The 15,008-nt window shown below is 41.2% G+C and overlaps 1 protein-coding gene across 3 annotated transcripts in view; it reads right to left on the minus strand.

The window, feature by feature from the left end:
* Nucleotides 1-1,491: 1,491 nt before the first annotated feature.
* LOC136750815 (rho GTPase-activating protein 6) overlaps nt 1,492-15,008 on the minus strand; it is a 111,842-nt gene continuing 98,325 nt past the window's right edge. For 2 of the 3 annotated variants that reach the window (XM_066705911.1, XM_066705913.1), the window contains exons 5-13: nt 14,518-14,713; nt 13,852-13,907; nt 12,189-12,339; nt 11,887-12,035; nt 10,649-10,828; nt 8,380-8,477; nt 7,793-8,055; nt 6,593-6,673; nt 1,492-5,672 (exon numbers count right to left, since the gene is read on the minus strand). In XM_066705911.1, the coding sequence (XP_066562008.1) occupies nt 4,951-5,672; nt 6,593-6,673; nt 7,793-8,055; nt 8,380-8,477; nt 10,649-10,828; nt 11,887-12,035; nt 12,189-12,339; nt 13,852-13,907; nt 14,518-14,713 (1,896 nt within the window). In that variant the 3' untranslated portion in view covers nt 1,492-4,950. The remainder of the gene's footprint in view (nt 5,673-6,592; nt 6,674-7,792; nt 8,056-8,379; nt 8,478-10,648; nt 10,829-11,886; nt 12,036-12,188; nt 12,340-13,851; nt 13,908-14,517; nt 14,714-15,008) is intronic. The other variant, XM_066705912.1, reaches the window with a different exon arrangement.

Raw genomic sequence — 15,008 nt, forward strand, 5'->3', positions numbered from 1 at the left:
ACAAACTAAACGTCATAAGAAATTCAGCTCTTAAAGTTTTATTTTAGAAACTTGTTTGACGTTGGCTGCATATGAAACACATAGTTATACATGTTATTACGTGCGAGATTGGCTAATTGGTTTAGTCTTTAACGACCATCCATAACAAAAAAACAGTGCATGTATTTTAAACTTCGTCACTAACCTGATACAGGGGATGCAATGCGCTTTAATGTGCAACGAGGATGAACAGTTTTCCTTTTTCCTCTTTATGGCCGGACAATAAACATATTTGAAAAGAAATCCCGTTTATAAATGAAAAACAATTTTCCCGTTGAAATCTGCACGGCTGTCATTAGCAAAGACGAGGCGCCCTCTAGTGGCAGGAAGAGCAACTGCGCAACTTCGCACGGGATGCGGGTTAATATTGATGGAGGGATGGATGGAGGGATGGATGGATGGGTGGAAAACGGAGCCGTAGTAAAGGAAGTGAAAGAGTTGGTACAATAAATGCATCTTACATGTACATGGTTTTATTCTGTGAAAGTCAACAGCTTCTGATTCGTCCTTGTGTTGAGATTTGAGGATGCAGGTTAAAATCTCCGCAAAAGTTCATTCTTCCTTTTTATCATTTAAACCTGGTCACTAACGCCCTCTTGTGGTCATAGAAGAAATAACAGCGATGATCAATGTTGAACGCATCGACTACATACATAATTGAATTTGAATCGCATTGTGCAGAAACCCATCTCTAACACGCTGCATACACACATACATACCTGTGACATACATACCTGCTCCGACTGACCAAAACATGCCATTTCTGAATAAGTTAACGGTTGAAATTGTAATTTACAAATATGGCATTCATCATTAAGGAAGAACACAATAAGAATGTGTAAATGGGCAGAACAGCCTGAAAATGTTACTGTTCAGTTAATAAATCACACATTAAATGAAGGCCCATTCTTATGTCTTTTTTTTTCTTTTTAACTTAGTTTAGTAATTTCCCTGACAAAAGAAGTAATTGTTACTAAAATTGGATGCAGTGGAGCCATTAGAGGACTGAGTCCAGGCTGAGAGTGCCAATCCTGTCGCTCATCATAAGGGCTGAAAGCAGAGAGCATTAAACCATTGCAAGAGTCTCAATAATGGCCAGAAATATCAACATTTTTGCAATTTTGTAGAGCATGAAGTGTGTAATTTGTCATCGACTTCTTTTAGGGAAATTGGGCAGTGCACTGGTCCTAATTGAAGTGAAGCTTCTGGGTGTTTATACAACACACTAACATCAACAAGCAAACTGAAACCACAAAGGTATGCTCTGAAAGTAACATAAGATCTAAAACAGATCCAATTGACAGTTTACACAGTTTGGGGAATCTACTAGATTATTACAAAGTACAATATTGTCACTGGTAGATGTGGTTAAAACGTGTTGATAGTGAGAGTTTATTATTATTATTATTATTATTATTATTATTATGTTCTGACGGGTTAAAGGACTACAAATATGAGAAGCAGCTTTATTTTCAATTTATTCCATCATGGCTTATGTAAGACATAATACACATAACCTTCGCAGATGAAGTTCAGACCATACAAATATATTTATATTTAAAATAAAGACATATATATATATTAAAACACTGAACAAAAAACATTTTAGTTCACAAAGTACAAAACCTAACATCCCTTATTAAATTACAACATTAGAAGGAAATGATTTTGCTATGCAGCAACATTTGGGGGGTTTATGAACCATATACACACCAATAAGCCACATTAATTGACAACATAGCTAATCCTGGCAGTGAGTGTCAGTAGATAAATTAAACTTGATTGGGGGTGAAGATGAATCCATGATCGTTAAGTGTCTTTGAATAATTAACTTGTCATATACATTTTTTCCAGTTTATACATTTCTCCAAAAAGAAAACAATGACGAGGCACCATTCCAAGCTGTCAACAAATATTTCAGTGAAAAATAAATCTGTACATGTACTTAAACCCACCAAAACACCATCTTAGGCTGTCCTTCTCAATTCCTTTCACTGTGAACATGGATCTGTGTTTAGATGTCTTAAAACGTCGTACCGTTTCGTTGTGTTAAGTGTGCTTGCAGGCTGAAACATTGAATTGAATGCTTAATGGTACAAATCTGGAAGTCTATATACAAATCCTGAACTAGTGGCACCAGCTCATTATATTAAACACTTGGTAGTTTTATTTATTTTTAACACATCAAGAGTGTCAGAAGTTTTTATACATAGATAAATAGTTGTGGACAAATGTTTGCACACCCTTTGCAACAAAGCAAAACAAGAACAATGGCAATGAGATAAATAAATATTAAAAATACAAGATACAGTGCATTCACTGCAATACAATGGAAATCCTCAGAGCATTTGTGTGTGTCCTGGATTAATTTCTCACAATTTCCCGGGTTTGATATGGAAAGCTTGTATTTGTAAGCAAAATGATGCCCACATCTGTATTTTGAACATCAGAAATATAGTATAATACTGTATACAGTACTTCACAAATGTATTAGACAACAATTCTGTAAAATGTTGGAAAATCAAAAGTGATAAATTAAGGATTTGATTAATTCTATCTTGGACTTTAATTAATAGACTAGACATAATTATTTTTTAATCTTAAGAGAAAAGGAATGTAAAGCCAAAAATGGTCAAGTGCCTGAGAATGCGTTATAAGTTAGGGTGCGTAATTAAAACACTGAGAACATCTGGATCAAATTATATTAGATACCTTAAGACATGACATAGACGATACCAAAGAGGTACCCAGATGTTATTGAAGGCTGGACTAAATATCAATGTTGAAGATACCCAAACTGTTTTAAATCGAGTTAGTGTGATATAAGACATACCTGCACAAATTAAATGACTCATTCATCTACTAAGGGCAAAGACTTTTTGTTTTTGTTCACAGTTTCATAAAAGATCAAACTTGAGGCATCACAATTAATTTGCAGACCACTGTATATCATTTCTAATTAAAAAACAAACAAACAAAAGTAGCAACTTTGTACTCCGGAATGTTTTCATTCCTGTATAAAAGCACAGACACTCTGGTTTGTTACTTTGTCAACAAATATAAGTGCAATATTATTGAAACAGTCGATCACTCATGGATTTTGTTTTTTAAGATCACAGTACAGCATCACAAAATGACAACTTCAGAATACACACCATTTGAAATGACTGCATATAAACACTGTCCATGTATAGACAGTATAGACCTCTGTACATTCCCCGTAGCTTTGGCCGACAATCATTCTGCAAAGATTTGTCGTCTGTGGATCTTCCAAGTTCAAACCCAGCACATAGTGTCCGGTTTCCTAAAAGACACCTGTGCCAATCAGAACACGCCTTTCAGATATATTCCCAGATTCAAGATATTGAAATATTTCAAGATGAATGCAGACATTGATCGATACATACAATTTCACTTAAGACATTTTTAGATATTGTGAAATGACTACAAAATGTATATATATATACATATATATACATATATATACACATTTACTTTATTTTAATACATCTGTACATGGCAACACAAGGTCTAAATTGTCTGAATATCCCTAACTGTCTTTAGACGTCAAAACCCGAATCCCCACAACGGAGCACAACATCTTCTGTGAATTCAATTAGAACCGAGCAGCCGTAAAAATAAGTTATTTATTGACAAGTACCGAAGACACTGTAAATACATTCCCCTTCGATCGGCTTCCTCAACATCTTCTCGGTGGGTTGAACTCATCGACCCAAAGACACCTATGACACACACAGCAGAGCTCTCTTGCGTATTGAGAGACAACATTAAAGCTAGATGATTTCTTTGATATTTAAGAATAAAAAATGAATCCTCGTTTTCAGACAATCCAGCTAAATTCTTTACAGAAGAAAAGGCCGCTGGAACTGTGAGGCTCTTATATTGTTTTCATTTCTGTCCGTCGTCCTCGAACCGGACTTCCTCTGCGTCTCTAATAAACAAAGGGACTCGGATCAGTGGGTCAAACACTCCACACTCTTAAAAGTATTTGTGAATAGTTTTTACAATCATGATAAAACATTCAGCACAGCTTTAGTTCTTCGGTCCGTTTGACGAACGCAGAGTTAAGGCCACGGGAAACACACCGGCTCACAAAGCACCTTCCTCTCCAAATCTGCACGCGTGAGAGAGTGGGGAACGATACCTCAAGACATTAAAGATGGGACTAGGATAAAAAGAAAAGGCAACATTTATAACATGATCAAAGGGCCCAGTTAAGTTGGGATTCTGGAATTAAGTCTTGATGTCACCGAGAACAAAGCCGTGTTACAAAGTTTCCGTTTCTGAAAAGGACAGACTCCGTGTTGGCCGTCGGGCGGAGAGACACGTTTTTCCACAATTGTACTCTGTAGGTCCTGAGCGCGGCTTTGTGTAGCAGTGCTCACAACATTGTGCACGGTTCAGGTCCATCGTGTTTGTTTCACACCAAACACACGGGATTCAGGCTGTGAGAAGGATGGGGAGAACGGTGCTGTAATAGAACTTAAACTACACACTCCAAAATATACACTTACAGGTATATTTACACAGCCTTTGTAATTAATTGTTTATTTTGGCATTAAGGCAGATTTTACGACTGAATGTGAACGTGTAAACCTCCCATAACAATAACATATATTGTATGTATCTATAATTAAGTATTGTAAAACACATTTACTTCGGTTTCTTTTTGAGGTATCTCTCAATGACAGTTAAGCCCACCATGAACTAGATACAGGGTTGAAATGTCATGACACGATAAAGTAAAAAATGTAATACAAACAGTGGCATATTTAAAATAAAAAACGGCAGGACGCTACCTTCAATACAAAACTCTGTACACACACTCACACACTCGCACCCACGCACCCATCACAATGTCTTCTCGGGCCGTAGCACATTTGTCCGAGTTCATACGAGCGTTTCTGGCAGTGTGTCCGTGTTGTCGGTCGATAAAAGCTGCCAGATCTGCCACCTCTCCCTCTGCCAGTCCTGCCACTCGGGCCCGGCCCTGCTCCTATTGTTCTGGCCACCCGGGGAGCCGGGGGGCACCTTGAGGGGCTCGTTCCGGGGGGCCGCACTCAGCTCCGACCTCATCCTGGGCAGCTCTGCCGGAGCGGTTTTAAGCCCCGGGGCCTCATGCTTGAGCCGTCTCTGAGTTTGTGGCGCCGGCGAGGTGGACCGCTGTGGCTGCGGGGGGGGCGGCGTGCCGGTCAGCGCCTGCCTGGGGGGTCCGGGGTACGGCGGGGGAGGCCTGCTCTCGTTCTGGCTGATGTCTCCGAGCTGGGCGTACGCCGGCTTTGGTCTGAACTGCAGGCTGGCCGGGTTCGCGCTCCTCTGCGGGACGTCCTCGGTGCTGCTGGAAGCCGAGCAGCCCTCCGGCCGGCAGTGCGGGGAGTCGAGGCTCGGCTGGCCGTGTCTTCGCCCCCCCCCGGCCTGAGGGCTGCTGCTGGCCCTGGTGACGGGGGGGTGAGGACGGCACTCCAGGACACCGGCCGTGGTCTGCGTCCGTCTCACCGGCTGCTTGCTGTTGCCCAAAGCCGGGCTCTCGGGCCACTCTGGCGTGGGGCTGCCGGGAGAGCCGGAGGAACCGTCCTGCCCCGAGCCGCAGTCACACACGTTCCCATGAGAGCCTGAGACGAGATGGAGGAAGACTTAGACCACGGAGCCAGGACTGCTTCTATCACTACTGGATATGGATATAGATTTTTTTTTTTGGAAGTGGGTTACATATTAATTTCAGTGCACAGCTTTCGATGATTTATTTAAATATCATGTTTTCCCAGGATGTCTGTTTATAAATGGATCTTCAGAAGGTTTCACTATATATTTAAATCTATATATATAACGTTATAAATCAGCTCATTCATTCATATTTTACTTGAGCGTAATTAGAAGAAAATAAACCATTTCACGTGTCATTCAGATCTCAGTGGGTTTTGAGGAGCGTATCCTCTTCGGTGTGGGACTATGCCCTTGGCTGCTGTTATTTTTGGAAATTTTCATTGAGCAGCACAGAGCTGCTGGACCAAGGCGGCCGTCAATCCTCACGATTCTTCTAAGAGAAGACCTCAGTGGCACCAACACAACTCATCCCTGGTTTTGGACACCAGATTAAAACATGACTCGGACCCACCTGCTACCGAAGCGTGGACTGTATTTGTGTCAGATGCTTCTTTCTTCTGCTCTCGGCTCTAGGCTTGCAGTTTGCTCTTAGTGGTCAGGTCAAAGTATTGTCTTAATGACCCGAGATCCTAATGTTGGGCTTTCGGCCCCGTTTTAAGATTTAGAAGTCTTTTAATTCTATGTCACTGGGGTTTTCTTCTACTGGAAAAACATGAAGTGGGCAATTTGTGAGTATACCTACACTCAAAACAAATGACTCAGTATTTACACCCATGTAACAAAGTACTACGCAAAGTGTTACCCTGTTTTATATTATAATTATATTAAATTATCGTTAACAGAAGAGTGCTTTTAAGATCCACGTCTGCAATGCTGTCAACAAGCACCCCGTTCCCCTGCAATTTAGACTCGCTGATGGTTGTTGTACCTGTTAGACCAGGATCCCTCAAGCCTGACTTCAGTGTTGAATGCCAGGCTCCCCAAATATTACTGTGCTCGTCCGAAACATCTGGAGAGAAAACAACCAGATCTGATTTGTGTTCATGTACTTTAAAAAAAAAGATTAATATAAGCCCACTAATTTGTTTTCACCGATAGTAATTACTACCTCCATTTCCAATTCTACAAGACATACAAGTTCATTGATTGGAAATTGTAACACAAATAGCTTCCTTAAGAAAACTGTAAACAAGAACTTGCTCAGTTCTAAAGACCGAAACCAGAATTGTCTTCGTTTGCAGGTCAACCCAGAGGTAAAGCTCTATGTGATGTTTATCTCCAGTTCCCATGAATCTTATTCCCTAAATCAAAGGAACTAAGTTAACAGCATTGAGTAACATTTGTCCCTGTGTCTGATCCTGTTAACATGTTGCTGTTATTTAGTTTACCAGAAAAACTTGATATTCAGAATCAACGCACAGACTCTGCTGACATAAAGCAGAGCTATTTTCTGACCTCATATATTGCTTGAATGCAAGTCATGCTGATGAAAAGGGGGTTCATCTCATAGGAGGAGTTCTTGCCGACACCACTGTTTGTAACAACGACTCCTGTATTGTACAGATTTGTACATATATCTAGTACATAAAAAACGCTTTTTTCGATAGTTTATCCAGTGGCCGACTCTGTATAAACTGAAATTGCCATCACACATTAAATAAAGACAGAAACGAAGCTCAGGCTCAATAAAATAGCTGAGATTTAGAGGAAAACTGAGGTGGGGGATGATAGTAACCAGATATTGGTAAAATTGCATAATAAATATCTGTTCAAACGTTTTCACAGTGTGTTTTTTCTTCTTCATATTTGAACAAAGCCTAATTTACACAATCACAGCCTGCGTTGGCCACCGAGGATCCCAGCTACACGCGGATGTTACAGCGAATTGCTCCCGTGCCTGAGCCAAAAGATCATATCATTGTATGATTTAAGGAGAAACTCTTGGATGTAATTGGAAAGGGCCAGCTGTCGGGATCTACAAGAGCCTGAGAAAGAGTTAGTACCTCATTATTTTTATCATTAAAAACAGCTAAACTTTCAATTGGAAGCACATTTGTTTGTCGTCCTCCCCGATTTCACAATTTTACCGTACTGAAAACAGACTCTTCACAATCCATACCAGCCTTACCTTTGCCAGCCCACTGTCCCGCAATGGGCTCCCTGGACTTGCTCTTGAGGTGTCCGACCAGCGTGTACTGCTCAGGGACTTTGAAGAGCTTCTCTGAGGCGGGGACCAAGTCCTCCTGGCGCTGGAAGGAGAGCCGCTCCGAAAGCACGGGAGAGTTGTTGTCGTAGGGGGACACCTCCCCGCTCGACACCTTGTTGGAGTCTGTGGAGGAGTGCCGATCCCCCAGGGAGAACGCCGCCTCTGAGCTTGCCAGATCGGGACTCCTGTGGAAAGATGCGTTCGAGACGATACATTTTCACCAGTCTGCCGCTCGATCTAACGTAAACACACGCACGTCTGCAGCCGAGATGCGATCAGACGATGTTTAAGCAGCTAAGGCACAGTGAAATACGGGCTAGTCGGTCCATGTTTATCAAATGTGCTGTAGATGATGGACCTAAATGGTTTGACCACCAGATGGAGAGCAAGAGCTTCTTCCATGTAAGTTTTCATCCCCAATAAAAACAAGGCTTCCCAGCTGATACTCAGATGCCAGACAGGATTTCTGTGTCTGTGAAGAGGGGTTTACAGACAAAGGCCACACTCACGAGGATTGAGAAGCTTTTCTGCGCAACAGGTAGTCCACGACATCGGGGTCCGTCTCCAGTAAACTCATCAGGACCTCGTTCTGTAGATCGGGGGGGACCTAACGTGGGAAGAAACAAGAACACTTTACTAATAATACAAACAGACCAATCTTAACACATTCAGTGTAAATCAGGAATTGGACCATAAATCTTCTTACTGATGTAGAGGTAACTGGATATGTTTTTATTTAATTTATAGGGGCAATTTCTCTGAGCATAAAGTGTTAATTTGAAACAGTCAGCTTCTTTACATTATCTTTCGCTCTTTGATCAGATATTCAGCTTTGTCATCATCTGTTTCTTATTCCATTGGTGCTTCACATAATCAGGAAAGTTGCCGTTTCATTGACATAAAAGTAGCAATATCTGAGCCATCTCTAATGACCTGGACTCTCAGCTCTGCACTTTAAATGAAGCATAAAATGTGATACTTCAATTGATAATGACTATTCATATCTATAAACGATGCTTCGAACCCAGATGCTGCATTGGCTAATCCATAACTTTTACTAAAAGTTTTAGGCGTTTCCTACAGTTCTTTGAAAGTCAATGTGTTTTATCATGTTTGGCACTTTTATGAGTGTCCATGATCCATTGTGTGCCTTATGAAACACAATCAATCAAGGCTTTGTTTATCCTACATGCAGTAAAACAATTAAGTTCGCAATAAAAGTATTTGTCACTGTGGAATGTTATATTATCTGTTATATCACCTGATCACTTTCCAATGCCAGGTTCAGTACAGATTTATCACTTGTGCACACAAATTATATGAGAGGAAAGAAGTATTCTCAAAGCATAATTATTGTCTTGTCCAAGAATATTATTAGCATGATTCATTTCTTAGCAGGCCCTTACGCAGGGAAACTTACAGATGTCATAAATTACACACATTTCAAGAAACCTAGTATATTAAGAGCAAGAAAATACAACATCCAAATGTCCATCCTTGAATCTAGATGCTGCAACCCCATACTGCAACAAATTTAAATGTAACTCCATATAACAGTGAATATTTGGGTAGCCAGTGCAAAACAACTACCTTCTTTTGTCTATAAATAGCATGTACCGTTTAATCTCTACACAACTACGGTCCCTTGAATACATACGTGGCGTTACAATCTTTTGTAAATATCTTTCTGCTGATGTTGTTTTACCCAGTACTCTCGGTAATCTAATAACGTTTTCGAGCTTCTGAAGCCCATAAATGTGGCGACCTCCATAAATGGACATGTTACGAGGAGCAACGAGAGATTGGCTCGGACTCGACTTGCGGTTCAGGACTTTGGATTTTGGATTGACCCGGAAGTGTTGATAAAAGTGTGGAGAAGGGAAAGCGAGGTCAGATTATATAGGCGTCCCCATTAAACTGGCCAAGAAATCAGAATCTATTAAGCTCCGACAACGTCGTCAATACGTTTAAGGGAAAATCAAAGAGGAACAATTAAAAACTCGGCTAGCTCATAAAGCCCCTGGCTCTGGATCAACTTTTTATTTTTATTACTGGCTCCAGCTAAGCTTTGTCCTAAGCCCGTTCTTTTCCTGCTTTTCTCGCACCACAGGACAATATTTACATTCGGTCACGCAGGGACATTGTGGTTAAAGCCGGCAGATCCCGAAAACCAAAATAATTGTGATTCTCGTGAAATGAAATGTAAGGGTCATATCTCGCCAAGAAAGAAAATAAATGTGAATTTTAATTTAATTACAGATACAGACTAGACACTGATGCTCTTACTTGACTATTTATGCATTACATCATTATTTTTAGGTAGATTACAGAATAAATCACAGTGATAGTGTCTTACTGTTTCTCTGCATTAATATATTATGACTCCACAATGAATGTCAGTTACTGTGCTGTAGTTATGATATAGTTATGATGTTCATGTCTCTTTAGTTTCACTAGATATTTTAAAGTGAACCCACTCTACTGTACGTGGGATACAAGTAATGTAAGACAAGAAAGTTTCCCAGATTCCAGTGAAGATTACATCCCCCCACCTGACCTTTTAATAAGATTTTAGTGATCGTAAAGGCTGTTCGTAAAAGAGGTCCAGCAAATCCTGCTCTGAATGTCTCTGAGAGTACGTCACCACAACAAGCATGGGATTCTTCTTAAAAGGGCTTCATAGCAACGAGAGGAAATCTGCATTGTTTTTGACAGCACTCTCTGTACCCCTGGAAGTGTCAGGAACAGCGCGCGCCCCTCTGCCCCCCGGCTACGCACCATGAACAGAGCCTCGAAGGTGGCGATCATCCTCTGGACCACGGCGATGATGGCGGTGCTCTCCTCGGCACGCGCGGAGCTCTGGACAGAGAACTCCTTGTCTGAGTTCTTCTGCTTGTGCAGGAGGTTGGGACCGAATATTGTGGCCAGGTTGAGCGATGTCATCTTGTTCCCAGTGACCTAAACCAAAGAGCGCACACACACACATCAAGGACACGCGTGTGCGGGTGGCGCACACAAGACTTTTGGTCCGCATTCTAGCCCTGCCGACATCTACAGATGTTGTGAGATTAAGTGAATGCATCAATCCTCCTACGTGGGGATTGCTGTATTGTAGTCTGGGGAAAATGCCGTTAGAGCTCAGATGTTTAGAAGATGTTGTGAATGGCAAACCCCTGGGCACTGGGAGCTATTTGAATGTGTGGGGGTAAGTAGGTGGCACAGAAAAGCAGCATGTATTGTAAATTAAACCTATTAATTCCAGCTGAAACCCACATACCAAGCAAGAAATCAAAAGATTAGGTATCATGAAGCTCTGATTCAATGTATATTCCTTTTTAAATCATGAAAAACAGATCTATGTTATACTGATGCACTGCTGGCGGGTTTAGTCCAGGTTGGTTAGATTCTGATTAGAAGAACGATGTTGCTTTTCTAGCCCAGTGGACGTTTCTTTAGCATTCATGTCTTTTCCCACTTAATCCTGTGCCTTACACAAAATGCCAACCATTAGCAGTGCTGTAAAATGGGAATAAGTGACATTTTTCTTGCAGTCTGCATCCTTTCCGCAAAAATAAAGTGGCCCAGTGAATTTGTTGATCTTTTTCCCAACCGTGAAATTGGTCAATTTCTGGCTTAATAGAGTTGTGCTCTACACTTTAGTCTCGGGAATAAGTTTACAGACAGAACATTGTGTGGGAAAGTATAACCGAATGTAATGCTTTGTTTATCCCCATTGGAACTCGACTGTGACTGTCACCTTGTCACATCACTTGCCACGGGTTAATTCCTTTCACACCGAGCAATTTTGCTGTGAAATCAGAGAGCCTTAACGCCTCTTGGTTTATGAGCAGTACATGTTGTCGTAGAACAGGAGATATCGAAATATATAAATTGTAATGCCTCTGCAGGTTTTCATTTCTGTTTCTTTCCCAGTATTGTATATGTGTGTCTGCACTTATCAGCCAGAGAATGATGAAGCTAAAAGTGAGCACAGCGAGAGCGAGAGGGCCGGCTACCTCTTGGCCGTCTTTATCGCACGTGTCATCAGCGTGTGCCGCCACCGTAGACAGGAACTCCAGCAGCCTGTGCAGCGTGTCACAGTTGCAGGGAGGTAGGAGGTAAATGAGAAGCTGTAGAGCACACTGCTGTTCGTTAGAATCCATCACTGTTGGGAGGGAGCAATGACAAGATCCTTATTATGAGCAACATCCTTCACAAACTACCACACCGACAACACAACTATTACGTCAAAGTTCAACTGCAATCTGAGCTGCATTTCTGAGTCCAAACAAAGAGGAAGACTGTTAGGGCGACTCACACATCGTGTTGATGAAGGCCGTGTACAGCTCCTTGGTCAGCAGAGGGTCGGGGATGTCCCTCAGGAATTCCTTCAGCAGCGCCGCGATGTCATGGACGCTGTGTTCCTCATCGAGCTGGACGTCCACCCCGCGGTCGAACTCCTCTCTCAGCTGGAAACCCACAGAACAGAATGGTTTTGCCAGATGGCTCGGTTTCCTACATCCCTTCGTTTTGGAAATGTGTGCCATGTACTTTACCAAGGGGTCTAACTCATGGGCTGTGAACCCATCCACAAAAAAGGATCAGTCGTGCCTTTGGCTGTGCCCGTTTCTTAGTATATTATATCATAATCGATTTATTTCAGGATAAATGGATTCAAACTAAAGGCACACATGTCAGTGTGTGTAGCAGTGTTTTGTCTTTCATTCACTGTCCTTCTACTCAAGTGGACTGCTCTCCAAATAACTGTTTGTCTTTCCTTTACTTAAAGAAATACAATATCAAGATCAACTGTCAAACAGGTTTTACGTGTTTGCCTGTTTTAACACCTGCCTGTTTTCCTTGGTTATTTGATTAACACTGTTGCTGCTCTGTGTATGGAAATCTTACTCAAATGATCGCCCTGACAACAGTGAATGTTTCTTAATCCAAATTTCAGCCACAGAAGCAGGAATTTTAGGGATTTTACCAGGTGATAATATTTTCAAATATTAGAGAAACACAATATATGTGTGTTTTAAATCTAAACTCACATGGGACAGTGTGGTAAATCAAGTTGCATGATAAGAAAATATCTCCAGGTGGTATCAAACAACACAATGTGTAAATGGCATGAAAATGTGCCTACAATAACATATGTAAAATGTGTAAATTAGGTTGCTTTGGATCGTTGAAAACTGACATACAATATTAGCAAGCTGCACATAATAAACCACAGAGCTAACCTTAACATCTCTGCTTCAGAAGCTATGCCATGCTTCGTCTTTCCTCCAGTAATTTCTTATTATGAACAACATAGGACACTCTACCACCGTGTTCAGAGGATTTAAGTAATCTTCATTAATTTCAAATCATTCTTACCCAAATCTGAATTAACTACAAGTAACAAGAGACGAGTTTAACTGTGCAATGTGTTTTTTGTGTGTGTGGGGGACAAAGAGTCTGTCTCCTTTCATAACTGCAACATAACTGCAACAAAAACTCCTGAAATAGTATTTTTCAGATGGTTCAATATTTCATGCCTACTTCCACTTCTGGGCCCAGAGGTAATGCATGACAAAGTTAGATTTATCTCACTCTTCTCCTCCATGCTTTAAGAGCATACTTAATTTAATAGGGTGCTTTTAATTGCCTAAACATCTGTTTCGTTCCATAAAGGCTTGTGCACAGCTCTCGATGGATCAGTCTCAGAGTCATTTAACATAAAGCTTCTCATGAGGTACAAGGTCTTCTTGTTATCTAAGCCCCACTTAAAAGTAAATCGATCAATCAATACTTAACTCAATACTCAACATTTCCTAGTCATGGCCTCCACTGATGAGAGGAATATTAAAAAGATAACACTGATTGTTCCAAGATTCTGGGAGACCGTCCTAAGGCCTAACACAGCTGAGGGATAGAAGTTACCGAGATGGAGAGGCTGATGAAAACAATATCTCAAGGACTAGTTTATGACCTCTTACCTGCCTCACTCTCTTCTTCGAACTTCCTACTCGGAAAATACCAACGGTTTGAAGACCTGAAGAAAAAAAAAAGAGAAGAAAGGATGGAATTCTCATTTAGTGTGGAAAGGAGCAGTGCAGGAACAAAGAGGGTTTTGTTTCTAATCAAAGTTTTCTTCAGCCTGACAGAATAACTCATTAAAATAAACCGAACGGTAGAAAAATTGGATATACAGTACAACACTTTTACTCTGAGCGTCGTAGAAAAGATGAATGAATTACAGCTGATGTGACTCCCGATTCATCTCAGTCCAGTGGAAACTAAATTTCCCCCTGAATTAGAAAAATAAATTACTAGTAAGGTTTAAGGTCTGGAGGAATTATTGTTGTTCCCTTTTCTGTTTGCTAACAAAGCACTCAGTGAATATTTGATCTGTACAAATGGACTGGGTCACAGTATAAACCAATTTCCTTTTTCGCCGAGCTTCCCTGTGATGACTAATTCAAATCGGGTGACGACTGTACAGCTTCATGTGTCATGTGTAAAAGTTTCTTTATCTTCCCTTCTTTCTTTTAAACTGAAAAACTAAATCCAGTTCTACGACTGACAGGACTTTACTGCCAGGTACCTCCGGGGCTCCTGGGCGGCAGATCGGATAAGCGAGGCATTCATTCAGCATTACGCACCGTATTTCTCCAGATGCTGACAGCAGCTGTCCACCAGCCTGGGAACTTGTCTGTAGATGGGGTTCAAGCTCAGCTTCTTGTCTCGCTGCTTCTCCTTCTTGTTCGGCGTCTCGGCTGGGAGTGAGAGCTGCAGGGCCTCCAGGAGCCGAGACTGATTGTCGTCCAGGTCCGTGATCGAGTCCACGGACATCCCACCCTGCCGAGCACAGAGGAACGTGAACATTACCTCAGAGATCCCTGATTACCTAATAGAAGTTACTCTTGCATTCCCACGTAATCATTTGTTCATAAACCAAAATACTTTTTGACACAGAAGAATCTCCTCTGATGTGTGGGGCTTCCGCTTCTTTGAAAGATACATAATTGCATACCTTTATAAACCTGCTCCTGCTGATATCCCTGGTGCTCCAATATAGTGTAAATATATTGTAAATCTTTCAATTTTGTTGTATGTACAGTATTTGAACACTGATCAAAATGTACATTGTACA

Source organism: Amia ocellicauda, chromosome 6 (assembly GCF_036373705.1).
Source record: "Amia ocellicauda isolate fAmiCal2 chromosome 6, fAmiCal2.hap1, whole genome shotgun sequence".
Lineage (NCBI taxonomy): Eukaryota > Metazoa > Chordata > Actinopteri > Amiiformes > Amiidae > Amia > Amia ocellicauda.